At 26.8% G+C, this 20,000-nt stretch overlaps 1 protein-coding gene across 6 annotated transcripts in view; it reads left to right on the top strand.

The window, feature by feature from the left end:
* Window positions 1–20,000, top strand: part of LOC117177262 (two pore potassium channel protein sup-9-like) — a 193,233-nt gene that overhangs the window by 90,259 nt on the left and 82,974 nt on the right. For all 6 annotated transcript variants that reach the window (XM_033367847.1, XM_033367848.1, XM_033367849.1 and 3 more), the window contains exons 4-6: window positions 8,725–8,881; window positions 15,646–15,718; window positions 18,402–18,583. In XM_033367847.1, the coding sequence (XP_033223738.1) occupies window positions 8,725–8,881; window positions 15,646–15,718; window positions 18,402–18,583 (412 nt within the window). The remainder of the gene's footprint in view (window positions 1–8,724; window positions 8,882–15,645; window positions 15,719–18,401; window positions 18,584–20,000) is intronic.

Below are 20,000 nucleotides of genomic sequence, written 5' to 3'. Positions count from 1 at the left end.
GAGACGCTAGTAGACACATGGGAAAGAAATCGGTTAAGATGGTTCGGACATGTTGAGAGAATGCCAAATGAACGACTAACGAAACAAGCGTATCAAGGTAAATGAAACGGCAGCGTGCCCAGAGGCAGACCGATAAAAGAATAGTTAGAATGTTTAAATAAGACCCTAGTTAGAAGAGACATGAGAAGCCACAGAAGTACGAGATCTTGCATGAAAACATGCATGAACGTAAAAGAAGCTAGAGAAGTATGCCAGGACAGGAAAGTATGGCGGCAAATAGTTAATCAAAAGAGTGTCAGTAGAGTGAACGACGCCTGAAACAAAGACCTTGACTATTATTGGAACCAAGTGGGGAGCCTTACATAACGGCTTCGTGAGGTTCTTCGCTTGGGGTGATTGCTAGAGAGATTGATCAGCAACCTGGGTCGGAGCAGTGTTGCGGAACGAACGTGTTATTTACTTAAATAGCACGAAAATTCTGGATCAATCTGAAAAATCTCTATCCCATCCACACACTACTCCTTTCCCCTGCCGAGTGAGTCACGCCCACCCCGAAAGGGAAATGGCTTAATGGTATAATAATAATAATAATAATAATAATAATAACAGGCTTGAAAAAATAAAATGATCTAATAAATTATAGCTCAATTTTTTGGCGAAAATATAATCTACAACCACCTTCTCGAATTTTTCACGAATGAATGCAATTGACAGAAAATTGACTTCATTTACAGAAAAATGTTAATAATTCGTAAATCATCATAATTTTTTTAGTCTGAAACCTCTTCTTTTCGTGCCGGTACGCTAAAAGGAATGAATGGCTGGTACAATCATATTGCGCATTAGATCAGCCATCGATATGTCTGTTCCACCCATACAGATTGCTGATCTAACCCGCAATATAACTGTATCAGCAATTCATTTCTATCAGTACAGTACTTTAATTTTAACTTAAAATAACTTACTTTGAAATTCAAAATATAAAGGTGCCCCGATCGGGGCCTGATCTGGGCTGGTCTGGCCTCGATCGGGGCCAGATCGAGATTTTTGCCCGGGTAGTCGTACCAAGGAAATAAAAACACCCCTAGATTCCTCTCCGACGAATCTCCGTTTTGTGTAAAGATTTTTGAAATAATTAAGTCAATTTTTATAGTACTGCAATTGTTATAAAGAAAATAATTTTCGGGTTAAAAAATCAACAATACCATTGCATTACCCGCAAAAATATCTCGATGCGGTTTTTTAAAACCATTTTTTCAACAATTACAGCATTTATTGCGTATCGTACTATTCATGGTTGCCTGTGAATATGGAATTCAAAGTTGTTTTTAATTGAAAAAAAAAATATTTTTTATTAATATTTTTGTTTCTTTTTTTAACCATTTTTTTTATAGATTTCAAGGTTGTGTAATTAATTAAATAAAAAAGTAATAGTTGTAGAAAAAAATTAAAACACCTCTAGGTTCAGCTCCGAAAAATCTCGATGCGTTTTTTTTAAATTTTAATTTTCAACAATTGCGTCGCTTTTTATAGTTCTGCAATTGTCATAAACAAAATAATTGTCAGATTGGAAAATGAGCGAAACCATTGCATTGCTCTCAAAAATATCGCTATGCGATTTTTTTAAACAATTGTTTCAACCATTGCAGCTTTTTTTGTTTAGCGTAATTTTGCTGATTGCATGTGGATATGGGTTTGAAAGTTGTGTAATTAATTTAAAAATAAATTAATAATCGTATCAAAAAATTTAAAACACCCCTAGATTGTTCAGAATTCGTCAGAGAATAAGATTCAATCATAAATTTTCAAGATGAATAATTTTTAAACACTCTCATGAGTCTCCAAAGAAAACCCCAAATGTGACAGATTTGAATTTGACGCAATATTGCGGTTTAGTGACGTTTTTTAAAACATAAAAAAATAAATAATCATTAATCGGTAATTTAAGAATACCTAATAATTTTTTTACTTATATTTAATTTTTGAAACAATAATAATTTATTTACATTTTTTTCAGTAACGCGCGAAATGAACATATTTTCTAGACTTTTTAAGTTATTTAATAAATGATAACATAAGTATTTGTTCTAGTATATATACATTTTATCTCACTGAATATTCGAGAAATTTGAATATCTTAAAGTACTAATTTGTTTATAATGAATACACGTGGATGCTTAAACGAATCGAATCTTTATAGTTTAATTTGCTTTTTAATAATGCTTTTTATAGTTTAAACTAATTAAAATTCTGTAAGCAAAATATTTTGGTTTGTTTCTTGATTTAATAAAAAATATAAAATAAAAACATTTCAATATTTGGAAGAATAGCAAAAATAAAATATGTCAACAAAAAAAATTGTTTTTATAATTTAAATTGGTTTAAAAAACTACGAGTATTTGTAATAAACAAATTAGTAATTAAGGATATTCAAATACGTCGAAAATTTAGTGAGATAAAATGTTTCTCCTGCTTTTTTTATGTAATATGTATATATATATATATATATATATATACTGAAATATGAATATATATACAGAAAATTTTTTTCTGAAAAAATCTCAATTGTTCAAATATTATAATATTAGTTAACAAATGACTGTATTTATTAAATTACCAATTAATTATTATTCTTTTTTTTAATTTTTAAAAACCGTCAATAAACCACAATATTGCGTAAAAATTAATATTGGTCACTTATCGGATTCTATTGTGGACCCATAAGAGTGGCTTAAAATTGTTCAACCTCAACATTTATCATCGATTCTTATTCTCTGCCGAAATCTTAACAATATACTGAAACATTTAATTATTTGTAATATGTTACCGGGTTTAAATATTAGATTTACAGAAAGCTGACTTTTTCCCATAACTCAAAAACATTTATACAACAATTTATTATCAATTTAAATTGTCGTTCCAAAGAAACCTGTTAAGTGAAAAACAAACCTAACCAACAGCAATTTCGAAAAGTCCAGGAAATATATTGTTCAGTAAAACATCAGGGAATTGAAAAAAATGGTAATGGAAGGGGGGACGGATCCTTTATTTAATTACGTAATTTTTGCAAATACGTCAATAAAACAATAACTTATACTAATCGCACAGAAATTCATTATGAATATAAATGTATGCGCCAAAGAAACGCGTTGAGTGAAAACAAACCTAATCAGCAACAATTTTAAAAAGTCCGGGAATTTTATTGCACAGTGAAAAATCAGAGACTTAAAAGAAAACTTGCGAAAGTCAGGAAATTTTGATAGCTTCCAAAAACTGTGAAGCAGAATAAATTCGTAATTTGAAATTCTTTTCTTTCTATTTTAAAAGAATTTATGTTTAAAATATTACAAGTTCATGATTCTGATCTTTAATTATGAATCTTCAGGGGCAAATATTCAAAGTATTCAAACTGGCAGAATCTGGCCCCGGTCGCGTATTTCAGTCGGGTTCAGACTCGATATGAAACGGCAAATCTGATCAGGGCCAGACTAGGGTATTCACAAGAAAAACCCGATCTGGACCTGACCAGGCGCCTTCTGATTTTTATTTATAAACATATTATTAAAATATTATTTATTTCATAAAAAAGTGAAAAATTCATTGAAAATACTATACTTTTAACTTGTAATACAATAAACGTTATATAAATATTTTGGAAAAAGTGAGCAACACCTGGTATAATTAAACTTTTGAAAATAATAATAAAAACCCAGGAGTGGGAAAGCTAGGACTGGGAAGTTCCTTTCGGAATATAATTCTGGTTCTGAATTCATCTTGTTTGGTAAAATATTATATTATTAGTTTGTGAATTCAATTATTTTCTTCAACGAAAATTCAACTGTTTGTTAAAAATGGATTTGTTGCATTTTCAGTTAAAACTTTAACATATATCAATAAAAATGTCAAGGAAATGGTAGAAAATTCACATATTTTGTTGAAAAGTCGTTTTTTTGAGTAGAAAATAATTTTTTGTTTCTTGAAAATCCGACTTATTGATTGAAAATTTAACGATTTCGTAGAAAATTCATTTTATTTGTTAAAAAGTCGTCTTCCTGAGTAGAAAATTATTCTTGCTTGTTGAGGGTTTGACATCTTTGTTAATAATTCAACTACCTTTATTAAGATGTTTCTTAAACATTCAACTTTTTAGCTTAAAAACTCTAGTCTTCTGTTGAAAATGCATCTTTCATGGTAGAGAAGTCAAATTTTTTGATTGAACTAAACTTTTTTTATGAAAATTCAACTTCTTTATAAATTTTTTTTCTTTAAAATTATAATATTTGATTGAATTTTAACCTATTTTGTTTAAAAATTCGATAATTTGATTAAAAATGTATCTTCGTATTTTTGGCTTAAAATTTTTATTAAAATATAAAATAAAATTAAAAGATTAAATAAAATATAAAAAAATAAAAATTTTCAAGAAAATCTTCTAACTGCGATGGTCCCCACTGGGCCTTGCCGACACCACTGATGCTAAATTTCTGACAAATAATCGTAAAATTCAGTTTTTATAATAGTTTCATGGGTAAACATAAAATACAAAGAACATGCCAAATTACGCGAAAGAGAATTTCAAAGAAAATTTTTTTTAAATCAAAATAAATTTTAAAACTCAAAGTTTTTTGGCAAGTGGAACAAAAAAATAAGAAAGTGAGGTAATAATACAAAAAAGTTACGTAATTAAATTTATACTAACTTAATTGCACATTGAAAAGAAGAGTGAAATCTTTTTAGCTAATTGGTCCTTATTCTGTTTCCCAATTTTCCACCTATTTAACACTGTCACGCAAGGACGAATAACCAATGATCTTTAAAATTTCAACGTTTTTCTCGAAGTTCACTGTAAGAAATCTTAGCGAGCTACCGGCCTGAAAACTTTGTTCGTTCGTTGCCAAACAATCAAACGGCAGCCTAATCGATTATATTCGAGATTAGCGCGGAAATTCAAATTTCAATAAGTATAAACTCTCAGTAGAGTTAAAAAAAATCGCCAGAATCAACAATACTAATTTGATAATTGTATATATTTATTTTTAATTATAATTGTATATATTTATATTCTTTTTATATTAAGAGAAATTCTTGTTTAAACATGCATTTTCGATCGTCAAAGAAATTCAGCGACGACTTCAAGAAATTAAGTCGATATCAGGAGTTTTATTTGGTTAAAAATCATTTCTTTAATATCGCGTAAAATAAAAATTAAGAAGTACTCTTAATACATTAGACATTGATACTCTTTATTATTGAATTTCCTTATTTAGGAAAATAAAACAATTAAGAAGTAATAATTTTATTTTAAATTAAATTTGTTGAAAAAAATAGAGAATGTCACCAAAGAATTAATGGAAATAATGTCACTTTGTAGTCAAATAACATTAACTGACAGAGAAATTTCCCTAATTTAACTTTAGATTAGTCACTAAACTAAAAATTAGTTGAATATTTGCTAATTAGCACAAGAAGTAACTTTAAATTTAAGCAATTATAATTTTTAAACTGACTCTTATGTAAATAGGGTTGCCTTATGTGGCCCCGACCAGGACCACAACATAAGCTATGATCAGGGCCACACTAAGTTAACCCGATTGGGATCATTTTATCACATTTTATTAAGAATCGTTAATACAATATGTATCGAGCTTAATATAAATATTACTATTTACGATTAGCCGTAGAATACGAATCAAAATTTACTCTTTCAAATTCATATTCATAATTCTATTTGATCTGAAAAAGGCACATAAGAATTTTTCTCCTGCCTGCGGAGTGACAGTAAAATATCACTTTATTGTACTGTAAACTGACAGCAAGGAGAAAGAATTGAGTAAGAAAAAAAGTAAAAGAAAAGAGTCAAAAGGATTCGTATTAAAACTATAGTAAACTATAAAGTGGATTTTAGACTTTTAGCGTCGCCCCACCTGCGTGCATAAGCGGTACATTCAAGCCCCATTTTATGGAAAAAGAGCGCTTATTCTGCCTATTTCGGATAAAGTATCGTATGCGCAATGGCATTAAAATTGTTTTATACTCGAATCCAGTTTAACAGTCCATGCCTTCGGTTCAAACGTTAAATTCTGAATCATCGTATAAAGTTTAACTTTACTGCCTAGGTACATAATATAATATTATAGGTTCCCAAAACAATCACATATATGCTTTTCAATTACGTAAAAATAAAAAACTTATAACTGATAGCTAAAAAATTGTGTTGTGAAAGTTTTACGCGCTGATAATTTTTTTCCTCTGTTTCTTTTAATACAAATTGTTTCTAATACATAAAATATGATTTCCACATTTTTATTAGAGAAAGTATTAGATTTGTGTAAAATTTGACCCACAACCCCAAATTTATTTTTGTATGGTGTATAATTTTCTTGTTAACATTAACGAAACACTCACAGTGAAAAAATTCTTCAATAAAACATTGTTTTTATCCCCTCCACTCTCACCTAATATCAACAATCCTTTAAAAATGGATTTTAATATTCGTACATATAGCTTGAACGAACTAATAGTATCAGAAAAAATCAAAACCATGCAAAAAATATTATTGAAACAATCATACTGTTTATAATATTCAAAATATGCTTAAACAATAAGTTAACTACAATTTGTCATTATTGACAACCAAATATTGTCCCTCGAGAGAGCATTTAACGATACCTTTAGATTTTTTCCGGGATTATTAATTCTTTTTAGCTAAATGTTCCAATATATGAAATTCATATTGAAAGGATTTTTCGATTTGAGAGTGGAGGGGATAAAAACAATGTTTAAATTTGAGTTTTTTCATTTAAAAAAACTTATTTACATTCTTTAATATTCCAAGAACAATATCTGGTTATTCATGAGAAATTGTTGTTCAATTATTGTTTAAAAAAATTATAAATATTAAAAACAATAGAATTGTTCAAATAGTGTATCTTTTTGCATGATTCAGAAAGGTCCTAGAGATATGGTGAAGACGCGTATAGAAATCTATATTCAAATGATTGCTGGTATTCAGTGAAAGTGGAGTGGATAAAAACAATGTTTAATTGGTTAATTTTTTACTATGAGTGGCACTGTAAAGTTGAAAATATTATTATGTTTATTCATTTTGTGATTATTTTGATTGATAAAGCTCCTGGTGTCCGTTCATTCAAGTATCTTGTAATGTCCTTAAAAATATTTTCGGACTCTTACATTTGCTTGGTTTGAGTTTTAAAATGTTTATAACAATTTAATTGTTGAAAAATAATTTTTTAAATAATTCAAAAAGCTCCCAAAAATATGGCTGAGACAAATCCATATATGTCTTTGTTTTTTTAAAAGACAGTTACTTTTTCTTAAGGCCATATGATGAGTGGGTCACGTGACTAGATTCCTACCTTACCGCCACTTTTTTTATTTCCCAACTTATTTTCATACGAAACCCCACATCGAGTTAAAAATATGGGATAATAAACAAAAACCACTAAGAATGGTGGGTCTCGTCCTAAATTTTTATAATTATAAAAAAAGTTGTTTGTAGTAAATTTTTTTTCTTTGCTTTTTTCATAATTATTCAAATTTAGGACTAGACCCACCATTTTTAGTGCTTCTTGTTTGTTATCCCAAATTTTCAACTCAATGTGGAGTTTCGTGTGATAATAAGTTGGAAAATAAAAAAAGTGGCGGTAAGGTAGGAATCTGGTCACGTGTCTCACTCATCACATGACCTTAAATAAATTCACGAATTTTCAAATCTATATGTATAGCTAAACTCAGGTTCATTAATTATTTATGTTTTTTAGGTATATTTAATCAAATTTGAATTTAAGCAATTTAAAATGATTTCTATATATTTTAATGGATTCTGACGACAAATTTTTCGCCAAATTTTAAAGGATTAAAAATATTTTAGTTTAGTTTAAAAGATTCGAAAGAATCTTAAAACATTTTGTTTTAAAAATTTATTAAACGCTTAGTATTCGAAAATTAGTAATGGTAAATTTATAAATAGTTTGTTTTCATTATTGTGAAATAAAAATCTATACAAAAATAGTTAGGCGCTCAATCTTGAACTGTTTCCAGTTTGAGTTTGAGAACATTGAAGAGAGTGGTTTCCAATTTTCAATAAAAATAATAATTATAGTAAATGTAAAATCTTTAGCAGGGTAATTTGATTGTGTACCAATATGTATAAAGATTTAATGATTAACAAAGGAATTTATATAGGCAAAAAGATTCTTGATACATGTTAAGAAATTACCCCATTTCGCTATTTTGAGCTCTTTTTGTGCTTTGATCCTTGCAAATATTAAAAATCACTATTGCCTGTAGTTTTGCCAACATTTTTTAGAACACACATAATTGTTAAATAAAAAAACCTGAAAATTTATTTTCTTAGTCTTTTGAGTTTTTTGCACTTTCTTCTTCCTTGTTTGACTATTGTCAAAAGTCGGGGAAAAAATGAAAACTTGCCAATAAGGTTTGCAACCGTAATTCATCCTTAAAATGAGTAGAAAAACATTTAAATATATTCACTATATTTGCAACATTGCTTTTTCCTTTAAATTAGAAAAAATCATTACTGCTGAAACAATTGAAAACCCGGAAAATATGTAAACCCGGAAGATCGATACTAGGTAAGGAAGTAAAAATGTAAAGAGAAAAAAAATCATTTTTCTTTGTGGTTTTGTTAGTTATATAATTTCTGTTCAGTGAATGAATAGGAAGCTCTCTTGTGTGTTTAAGGTTATGGGAACACCTGTCCTAGGACCAAATGGGGTAAAGTGGCGACGATAGTGTACGCCATTGTTGGAATGCCTCTTTTCCTCCTCTACCTCAGCAACATAGGCGACATTCTCGCCCGAAGCTTCAAGTGGACCTATGCCCGTTGTTGTCTCTGCAGGTGTGTATAAAACCTCCTCTTTTCCTCTTTGATACACGACTATAATAACAACACTAGATAACGGGTTAAACCTGAGCTTTTGAACCGTTTAAGCAATAAGAGTTTAGGGGCTTAATTATCTTCCCTCTAATGAAAGAGCTCTTTTAATGAAAACTAATCATGTTTCACCTAAACTTCACCTTTCATATTTTATGATTTTCTCGAATTTTACCTTGAATTTAACCTAATAACTTATTGACAACTAAAGTTTGGTATCTATTTTCATGAAATAATTTTATTGTAGCAAAATTATTACTAGCCTTAAATAGTCAAACACTTTCCAGTGAACTAAAAAATAAACTTTAAAGCAAAATAACATTTAGGAGACAAAACTGGATATACAGTGGTTATATATTTTACAGAACTGATATTACACTTGGAAAAAATTTGAGAAACTGAAATCTTTTTAGGAACAAATGAAGATATTCTGGCATTTGCTGCAAAAAGAAACACAGATATAATAATGAATAAACAAGACTGAATTAGAGAAGCTTTGCACTCTTTTAACAAACATAGTATAGAAGACTCTAGTGAATACTTATTAGAAGACCTTTATGAAAAGAATCAACCTTTAATCCAACTAAAAAAAACCTGAACTTACAATTTTTATAACAGAACTTTAATATAAAATAATTAAACTAAATTACATAATTGTACCTTTCGACTCCTTCAATTGAAGATAAAAATAATTAATACAAGACAAAAAAAAACCTTATAATCTTATGATTTTCCTGCAATGTCCTCTGAGTCCTGTTTTTTCTCTTTCATGCTAAACTTTTAATAATATATCTTAATGCTTACTTAAATCTCTATAAACTCTTGTTGGCAAAACTTATTACCATACCAATGCTGGTTGAGATTTCAAACAAAATATTGATCAAATTAACTTTCCTGATGATTACATAATTGTGCCTCTCGACATGGTTTCAATGTACACAAACCATTCATACAATATGATATTCTAAAATTTTACCTTAAATGTAATTTAATAATTTCCTAACTTCTCAAAACTGGTAACTATTCTGATCAAATAATTTTCCATTAGCAAAAGTTTTATATTCTAGAAATTTCCGAAGAAATCAACAAAAGAATAATAATGAATAAACAAGATTACATTGGAAAAGCTTTGCATCTTTTTTTAAATAAATTTTTGTAGAAGACTTTATAGAAGAATGATTGAAAGACTTTTATAAAAAATTAGACTTTGATCCCACAAAAAAGTATAGGCTAAACTCACAATTATTATAAAAAAATTAAATTATGGAAAAAGCATAAGTTTATACGAATAGGATTCTTTAAATAGTACATCTTGTGAAGAACGTAGGTTTTATGGTTTACATAAACAACATAACACTAATTGTTCTCAAAGACCTGTTATTTTTTATTAGGTTCACCTTTGTATAATAAATATCTGAATGCAAAACTAAATTTCTACAGAAAGTTGTAGGCAAAAATCATAAAAACATTGAGAATAGTTGGGATTTCAAAGAAATTATTAATCAAATTAACGTTCTTGATGATTGCATATTTGTTTCTTTCGAGATAGTTTTAACTACACAAGCATAGTGTAAAAATAATTTTTATAATTTATAAATAAAAGATTTAAAGAAGTGAGACAGATAACTTTTTATAAATAAACCTTATGTTCCTATGATTTTCCTAAACTACATAAAACCAAATTGTCATGCTTACCTTCCCATACTATATGTCAATTCTAAGCTAAATATTTGCAAAAAGTTGTAAGAAAATCTGATTTCATATAACATCAAAGACGGTTGGGATTTCAAACAAAATATTCAGAAAATTAACATTCCTGATGATTACACAATTGTGTCTCAAAACATAGTTTCAATGTACACAAAGATAGCTTACACATTAATTCTAAACTCCATTAGAAGAAAATAAAAATAAATAAAACAATACATCATTGCAAAAAATAATTTATAGGTTTATGGTTTCTCTAAACCCTTTGATAAAATTTTTCATTCAAGGTCTATTATTTTCTGGTTTGATTCTTACCTTGACACAATATACTTAAAGACTCAGGTAAACCTCTACAAAAATTGTAGGGAAAATGTTTTGCTACTTCAAAGATGTTTAAGATTTTAAACAAAATATTGATGAAATTAACATTTTTGATGATTTTACAATAAAATCTCTCAGCATGGTTTATTAATGTGCGGAAAAATAGCTTAAACTTTAATTCTAAATTCCATTATAAAAAAATAGAAAGAGTGAAAACAACATACTTGTTTGGAAAAAAAGACTTTATTTTTCTATTTTTAGCTTAAACTACATCCAACAAATGGTCATATAAGAACTATTATTTCATTGTTTATGCTCTCCTTTGAATAATATATCTCAATGCTAAGATCAATATCTCCCAACATAATATATCTCAATGCTTAGCTGAAAATCTAAAAAATATTGTAGACAAAACTGATTACCACATCAAAGACGGTTAGGATTTTAAACAACATTTTGATAAAATTACCATTCTTGATGGTTAGACAATTGTTTCTCTCGACATAGTATCAATGTATACGAACATTGCTCGGATGGTAATTCTCAACTTCATTAGTAGAAAGTAGAATGAACTAAAGCAACATACCATTTAGAAAATACTTTATAGTTATATGCTTTGCCTAAACTACATTAAACAAATTGACCGCTGACCTATTATTTAATTTGCATACTTACCTTGACACATTATATTCAAATTATCAGCTGAATCTCTATAAAAAAAATAAAAGCGAAAACTGATTACCAATGCAATAGAATAACATTCAAAATAAAAATAAAAAAATAAATAAAATTGAATTACCAATATTTCGGTACTTACACAGTACCCTTATCAAGGCAAGAAACATTTAAATGGTAGAAATTGACAGTTGCCTTCTCATTTTTCTTTCCTCTTTTTTCTTTTTTTCCGCAAGATTAAAATTTTTTCAGATTACAATAGGTATTTTTTTTTGTTTGTTGTGGTCCAAATTGGGCCGTTGGATTCTTATTTTTTTTAACAGGAGTTTGCATCAATCAAAATAATGATAAAATTAACGTTCCTGATGATAACACATTAGTGCCTCCTGAGATGGTTTCAATGTGCGCAAGCATAGCTGAGAAATTAATTCTAAATTCCATCAACAAAAAATGGAAACATCTTTAACAACATGCCTTTTTGAAAAAAATTACCTAATGTTTTTTACGGCTTACCTAACGTTCTTAAGAAATTTTTCCTGTGAAACCTATTATTTAATTTCTATATTTATCTTCTCACAATATAGTTATCTAAACCCTTAGCTAAATCTTTATAAAAATGGTAGGAAAAACTTTTTTCCCCATCAAAGACGGTAGGGATTTCAAACAAAATATTTTAATAAAATTAACGTTCCTCATGATTTCATAATTATGTCTTTCGACATGGTATCAATGTACACAAGCATAGCTTGGAAATTAATTCTAAACTAAATAAAAAATACAAAAATTCACTATTGAATTAGCAAAGGACAACAAAATTATTGTCTTAGACTAACCACTCTCAATAGAAAACAAGAAAACTGTTATCACTTGTTATGGAAAAAGTATTTTATCATATATATTTCATTCTTATTCTGAACAATATATCACATCTTAGGATCATGTAAATATCCGCTTATAATAAAAAAAACTTTTTTTGTAAGAAATATTTAGTAATATTTTGGATACGCTTTTCTGCACCAAGGAATTACATTTCTCGATTCTCAATTTGTTTAAAAGAAATAATTTCTTGATTTAAAATCACATGTGACTATATCAAATGGCAAATTTTTAAACGCAAATTTCTAATTTCTTTCACTAAATAAAAACTTGACTTTAATTAGTTAATATAGATTTAACTAATTGATATAAATATTAATTGACAACAATAATTTTTCAATATCAATAAATATTTGTTAATGGGTTATAATAGTTTCGATACCGATCTGTTTCTTTTTCAAGTTATTGTTCACCAAAGATTGTTAAAGATAGAAAACCCGATATTTGAGCAATATGATTGTACAACTAGTACCATTTATATATTAAGAAAAACAAAGAATCATATTAAATGTTAAAAAACAAAAACACACTTTCCTTATTACAAAGTTGAACATAGTTAAAATACAATTACAAAATTATTTATATTTATTTAGGTAGATATTTTTCCAAAAACAGAAAATTGCGTAAATGAAGAAACATGTAAAAATTACGAAATCTGACAACATTATAGGTAGATTTAACCAAAACGATTCTAAAGAAAGAAGCCTGGAGTATGCAAAAATTGCAGAAGAAATATTTGTTTAATTATTAGAAACAAATATAACGTCCTGGATTATAATCATTTATAATAAATTTAAAAAAATTCTACATTGTTTAAAGAACGCGTAAAGAATTTAAGAAAATTATTAATATGAAAATTTTCTAAGGGATTTTTAGTAGTTTCACACATTCCAAAGCATTTTAAGGTATTTCAATAAATTTCACAAGATTTAAAGAATCTTAATTATTCTCCAAGTACTTGAAGTGATTCAAAATGATTGAAGGGATTTTATAGTATCTCGAATGGTTTTAAAGACTATAGGGGATTTTACAAATTTCAAGGGAATCTAACAGATTTGAGAAGAGTTCAATAGATTTAAAAATACTTCCATATAGGTTTAGAGATTTTAAGAGATTCCAAAATGAAATCCAATTAATTTTTGAATAATTCTAAAGACATTAGAGGCAAACAGAGATTGTTTTTATGCAAAGTTTATTCTATTTAATAATCTATTCAACAACAAATGCTATTTTAAAATTGTTTTAACAATTTTTATTTAAAAAATGCAGATTTTGTTTTCTTTCAAAGAAAAGACTCAATTTTTTACACAATAATCTAAAAATGACTTATTTAACACTCTTTGCTATCATTCTTTCAGAATTGGGAAGAACTATTAATTATTTAAATAAATTTTTTTTAAAGTGGACAGTTTGGCTATTTTTTAACAAATATCGTTAATTTCTGTTCAAGCATCTGTGTTTCTGATGACTTTTCGCTATAATGCTTTGGAAATTTATAAGAATTATTAATTATTGGAAACATTTTTGTTCTTATTTAGATTTTGGCTATTTCCCTGCGAATTGACTTAATTTTGAACTCAGTCAAGAAATTTGTCTGCAATCCTTTGAAAATTTAACAGAATTATTTATGCTTTTTAACAATTTACATAACAAATTTAGAGTTTGGATATTTTTTAAAGAATAGGCTCAAATTATCATGTAATAAAATAAGAATACCATTGCGATGATTTTCGATATCATACTTTCCAAATTAAGAAAAAATCTGAATTATTCAAACAATACCCATCAGAAAAAGTTGCATATAGTTTATATATAATGTGGATAATAGAACGATATTTTTCATTTGTTTTATGAATTTTTCTATATAAATGAAGTGAAAAATCTCAGTGTCTTCCACTATATATAAAAGATATATAACTTTTAACAGGTCAATAATATAATAATTTAGCATTAATCTTTTTTTCAAAAAAATCGCTGATTTATACTTATGCTCAACCCAACTTTCTCCCACGTAGCCAAGAAATCGCCAGACGATTTCATAGACTCTTGTCAGCATCTGGGTATTCTGTCCTAATGTGTAATGAAATACGAAACATTAAATTTATTAAATTTTTAAATGAGTACTCTATAAATATTATATTTGTTTTGATTAAATTTTTTTCTGAAAAAAGATCTACTCATTCGCTCTACTAGGAAACGAACTACAGGACTTCTAACAGCCGATCGGATGCTTTTCCATTAGGCTACTAGAGAAATTGAAAGAAGAATCCTTTTTCAGAAAAACAAGCAATATTTTTCCAGATGTTTCGCATTCAAATTTTTTACAAGAAAAATTTTTGTTTTTGCAAATTCACAAGAAAATAATTAAATTGATTAACTTATTTTCAGACTAGATCGAGCTATGAATTGATACTTTTTTTAATCAAATTTTTTTTGAAAAAAATCGTCTTTTTCTGTTCGCTGGGAATTGCACCGGAAAACTTTCGATTACCGGTCGGGCGTATTTCTGAAAAATGATTCTTCTTTTGTTCGCTCTAGTAGCTTAAGGGAGAAGCATCCGAATGGCAATCGAAATTTCTGTAGCGGAGCCAAGAAAAATATTTTTTTTGACAAAAATTAATTTAAAAAAATTTTAATTCATAGCTCTATCTTGTCTGCAAAGACGTTCATAATTTCTGTTGTCCTCTCGTAATAATACAGATATCTTACAAATATTTTATTTGTAATCTACGTTTCTTAGCGATTCTAGCATAACAACTGGCTTTTATATTCTTCTTAAAATTTAAACTTTTAATGCAATACCTTATAAAAGTAGCAAAACAGTCATCTTTTGAGTTTCTCAAAGATTTTATCATCTTGAAATTTTTTTAAATTGAATGTTTCTTATTTTATTCCTCATTAGTAAAGGAGCCCTTCCCCACTAGCAAGTGTCGGTGATAGCGTTTGGCGATCTCTAAGATACATGAGTGGAAGTTGGTCACTGCCTTTTTAATTATAGTCGAAATTAATAATAATTTTTACAAAAACCACATTTATTGAAACAATGTATATTCCAGTACTTTAATATACCTTAATTTCTTAATTTGTTCTTTAAGTGGCACCTGCGAAGAGTTGGACTGAAACTCTCATAAATTTTAATTTCTCCTTAGATGTCGCAGAAGACCTCGAGGATCTGCTCCTCCGCCTCCTCGAGAACCGGTAGCCAGAAGAAACCACTGGCAAGTAAGTGATGCAATCATATTTGAAATGATTAAGATGATCAGAATTTAATTAAACGATTATACATACAGGGCCTAAAATATTATTATCATTTATATTTTTGGCATCTAATGTAATAATGATTGAAGGAAATTTATGTAAACTATTTTAAATTGCAGCTTTACACCACTTATTATTAAATCTTGAAATTTATACGGGATGTCTACTAACCGGTACAATCGGAAAATAGCCTGGAATTATGCGAGAATACACATTCGAGCTGGAAATCAAATTACAATGTTTAAAAATGTGATATTTTTATTATTTGTAAAAATAAGACAAATAAATTGGAATGTTTATCCTTTTCTATAAAACTTGCAGTCACATGATTAAATTAATTTTTTTAAGTTTCTAAACATTATTGACAAATGAAAAAATTTTAATGTAAACTTTCTCAGAATTTTCAAGATACCTCAAAAAACAAAGTAATGGACACAAATTTAGAATATCCGAATTTACGAAATTTATGTACTAACGGTAACTGTTACAAATATTTATTGATACCGACTGTAAAATTTCTGAAAATTAAAAATGATTTAGGTGTTATTTTCAAGAATTGTCTTCAGAGTTTAAGGATTTTACGATATTTCTAAAATGAATCTGGCAGATTTTAAGAACTTTTTCTATCTTACAAAATGTATATCTTTGTAAATTTTGATTTTGTAGATTTTTACTTCTGAAGGCTTCGATAAAAAAAGTTTAGAAGATTCTCAAGAGTTTTATCAGGATTCCAGAAGGTAAAAGATTTTTCTCAACAATACTGAAAAACTTTCAAATGGTATTTTTTTATTTTAAAAAGTTGACTTTCACAAAACAGATACAACTTCTCAAAACATTTCGAAAAATGTTTAAATTTGTCAAAAAATAATCAATACGATTTTACAATATTTTTTTTAATTTGAGAAAACTTTCAAAATGGGAGGGGAAATATGAATAATTTTCACAGACATTTAGAATTTCAAGAAATTTCTGCAGATTTTTTAAATCTTAGGAAGAATTTGAATATTTTTAAAAGATATTTAGAAAGTTTGAAATTTTTCAAAAATTGTGGGTCTTTGCAGATTTGCATTCCTAAAATTTCGAAAAAAATGCAGAAGATTTTAAAGCAAAAATTTAAAATGATACATGGTCCAAAAGTTTGAGAAATAATTCGAGATAGTGCAACAGATATTTATAAGTTTTTAGAAACATTTAAAAACAATTGCTTATTTGAAAAAATTAAAACAAAAATCTTATTTAAAATGCGGATTTCTGAAAAATTAGTATAAAAAGTTTATGAGCTTATTATGAATGTTGACAGGTTCGAAGAGCATAACAAAATTTTCATAAGATTTCTAGGAATATGTAAATTATTTTTTAATTCGAAAATTTAAATTCAAAAGAATTATTAAAATCATTTTAAATTCTTCTGAAATTTTTCCATAATTTCCAGACATAATATGGAAGCTTTTAAAGCAATTTTTTTAATTATGCAGAATTAAAAATTTTTTAATGAAAAATACAAATAATTTTTAAGGTTTAGAAGTTCATACAAAATTTTATTTAATTTAAAAAAGAATTTAAATGACTTTAAAAGTTAATTTAAAGGTTTATAAGTTGTAAAATGAATTCTGAGAGGAAGATGATCAATATTCTAAAACATTATAAATGATTTAATAAAATTTCAAAAAATTATATAAAAGATTTTAAAATACAAAATTTCAATTTTTTATTACAAAATTTCTACAACAAAATTCGATTAAATGCAAGAGATATTTAAAAGCTTTCAAAAGATTGAAAAATTCTAAAGATTTGAAAATATATAAAGCAGAATGCACATTGCTAACAAAATTTTTAGAAGCTTCTTAAAAATTTGAAAAGGTTTTAGGAAAATAAAATAATTTTCTTAAGATGCCTGCGAAAATTTCGAATCGTTTTTTTAACTCTTCTGAATTATTTCTATAATTGTCAATCAACAATATGAAAGATTTTACAGCAATTTTTTTGATTATGCAGAATTTTTAAAATTCTGTAGGAAAAATACGAATTATTTTTAAAGATATTTAGTAGATTTAGAAGTTTTAAACAGATAAAAAAATTATTTAAAATTGGAAAAAATTTCTAAAAATTTTTTATAGCAGTTGGTCTTCGAAGATTTTAAAACAAAATTCAGAAGCGTTTCTAGAATTTTTAAAGGTTTCAGGAGGATAAAAGAGTTTTCTTAAAATTCATTGAAAAATTTTAATTTGCTATCCATTTTGAAAAATTAATTTTAAGATAAAGCTACAAATATTTCAAAAGCTACAAAAATATTTCCTAAAATTTCTACAAATAATATTAAGGATTCCAAAAGTGTTTAATTTTGCAAGATTAAAAAATGTTACAAAAAGGTTTAGTAAATTTTAGAGATATTTAGAATTTTTTTCTTGACACTATAATTTAAAAAACACAATCTGTTATTAAATAAGAATTTTTAAAGAAAACAAATCTAGAACACTCTTAATTAAAAATTTCAAAAATCTTTTGGTAATCCAGGATTTTTTTCGCAGCAGGGCCAGTTACATAAATACAAAGATGTAAAGCCAGAAATTTAAATAATTTTAGGCTCTGTATGCAAAGTATATGAATACAATTTTTCACGAAATCGAATACTTTCTTGACAATTTAGATGGTAAATGTCCATGGTGGTGAAATGGACACTTCAAGTTTGGACCAAGAAAACAGTTCCAATACAGGAGAAAATGATGAAGAAGAAGGTGGTGAGGATGATGATGATGATGATACCGAAAGCAAGTATGATCCTCAAAGCGTAACTGTTCCTCTTACTATCTGCTTCGCCATTATGGTGGGGTGAGTTCAAATTTTATAAATATAAAAAAGTATAAACTTTTACATGTGAATTAAGTTTATTTAATTTAAACTTAAATGTACTAACAATACAGAAAATGACTTTTATTCAAAATTTCTGAGTATAAATATTTTATAATTTCGAAACTGCAATTCAATAATTCAAAATAGAATAATCAGAAAATTTGGCAATTTTTAATTAATTTTCAATTTTTCGCATATATGATGTTTTAGGTTTGTTTTTATATTCTCTAAGCCATCCTTAAAATATTCGATTAGGGAAATCAAAGTTTCCAAAAACGTAAAACCAGGCGAGATTTTGTATTGTGCTAACGAAAATCTAACCCACATAAACACAGTTTTTAAATGATGAATTGTAATTTTTGGTACACAAACCGTTATAATAAGTAGGTCATAAATAACTTGATCAATTTGAACAAAAAATACATTATTAATTTCACAGTTCAATAATATAAATTGATATTTTATGGGCTAGTCAGATCACCCATTAGTGAGACAAGAATTTTAAGGTATATTCTTAAGTGGGACACAAAAGAAAGTCAATACTGGGACAAGGAAAGTCCAATTGGATTTTGTCAAAATAAAATGGTACAAATTACTTACAATTATAGAATAAATTAAAAGCAAGAAAAGCTGTTATAAATCATAAGACACTTATTTTTCTTTACTCTTAGATAAAACTCATATCAACATGTTAACATTTTGCTAAAAAAACTTAAGATTTTATTAAATGAAATTCATTAAAATTAAAAATATTGTTTATGAGCGTTACACTTCCCGTTAAGTTGATTATTTATTCTTAAAAATTTGTTCAAAGTACTTTGTTGCAACCTCAAATTCCAACTTCAATTTTTGCCAACTGCTTTAGTAGGTAAGTAAATTAATAGTAACTCATAAATTTAATTTTTGAATAAAAATGAGTAATCATGCATTAAAATTTAATATAATAGATTATTATTATTTATCAAAAAATATTAATAAGATTATTATTAAAGATTCACTTGAAAATTTAACTGTTTTGTGGTAAATTATCATTTCTGTCGATTTCAAAATTAAACAGTTTTGTTGAAAATTATTTCGATTCGGTAAAAAATTCAATTACTTTGTACAAAATTGATAATTTTATTTGAAAATTTTACTTTTTGGTCATAAATTAACTTTTTTTAAATTCATATTATATTTTAGATTTAAAAATATAAATGTTTTGTAGAAAACTCTTATATTTAGCTTGAGAATTCAATAATTGGGTAGAAAATCAATGTACTGGGTTGAAAATGAACTCTTTTGTTAAACATTCGTATTTTTAGGTTTGAAAATTTATTTATTTTGATATAAAATTCGTGTTTTTGATATTAAACTTCAACAATTTTTCAGAAAATTTGAGTTTTAGGTTCACCAA

The sequence above is a fragment of the Belonocnema kinseyi genome, chromosome 7 (genome assembly GCF_010883055.1).
Source record: "Belonocnema kinseyi isolate 2016_QV_RU_SX_M_011 chromosome 7, B_treatae_v1, whole genome shotgun sequence".
NCBI lineage: Eukaryota > Metazoa > Arthropoda > Insecta > Hymenoptera > Cynipidae > Belonocnema > Belonocnema kinseyi.
This window is presented reverse-complemented; position numbering and strand designations above follow the sequence as displayed.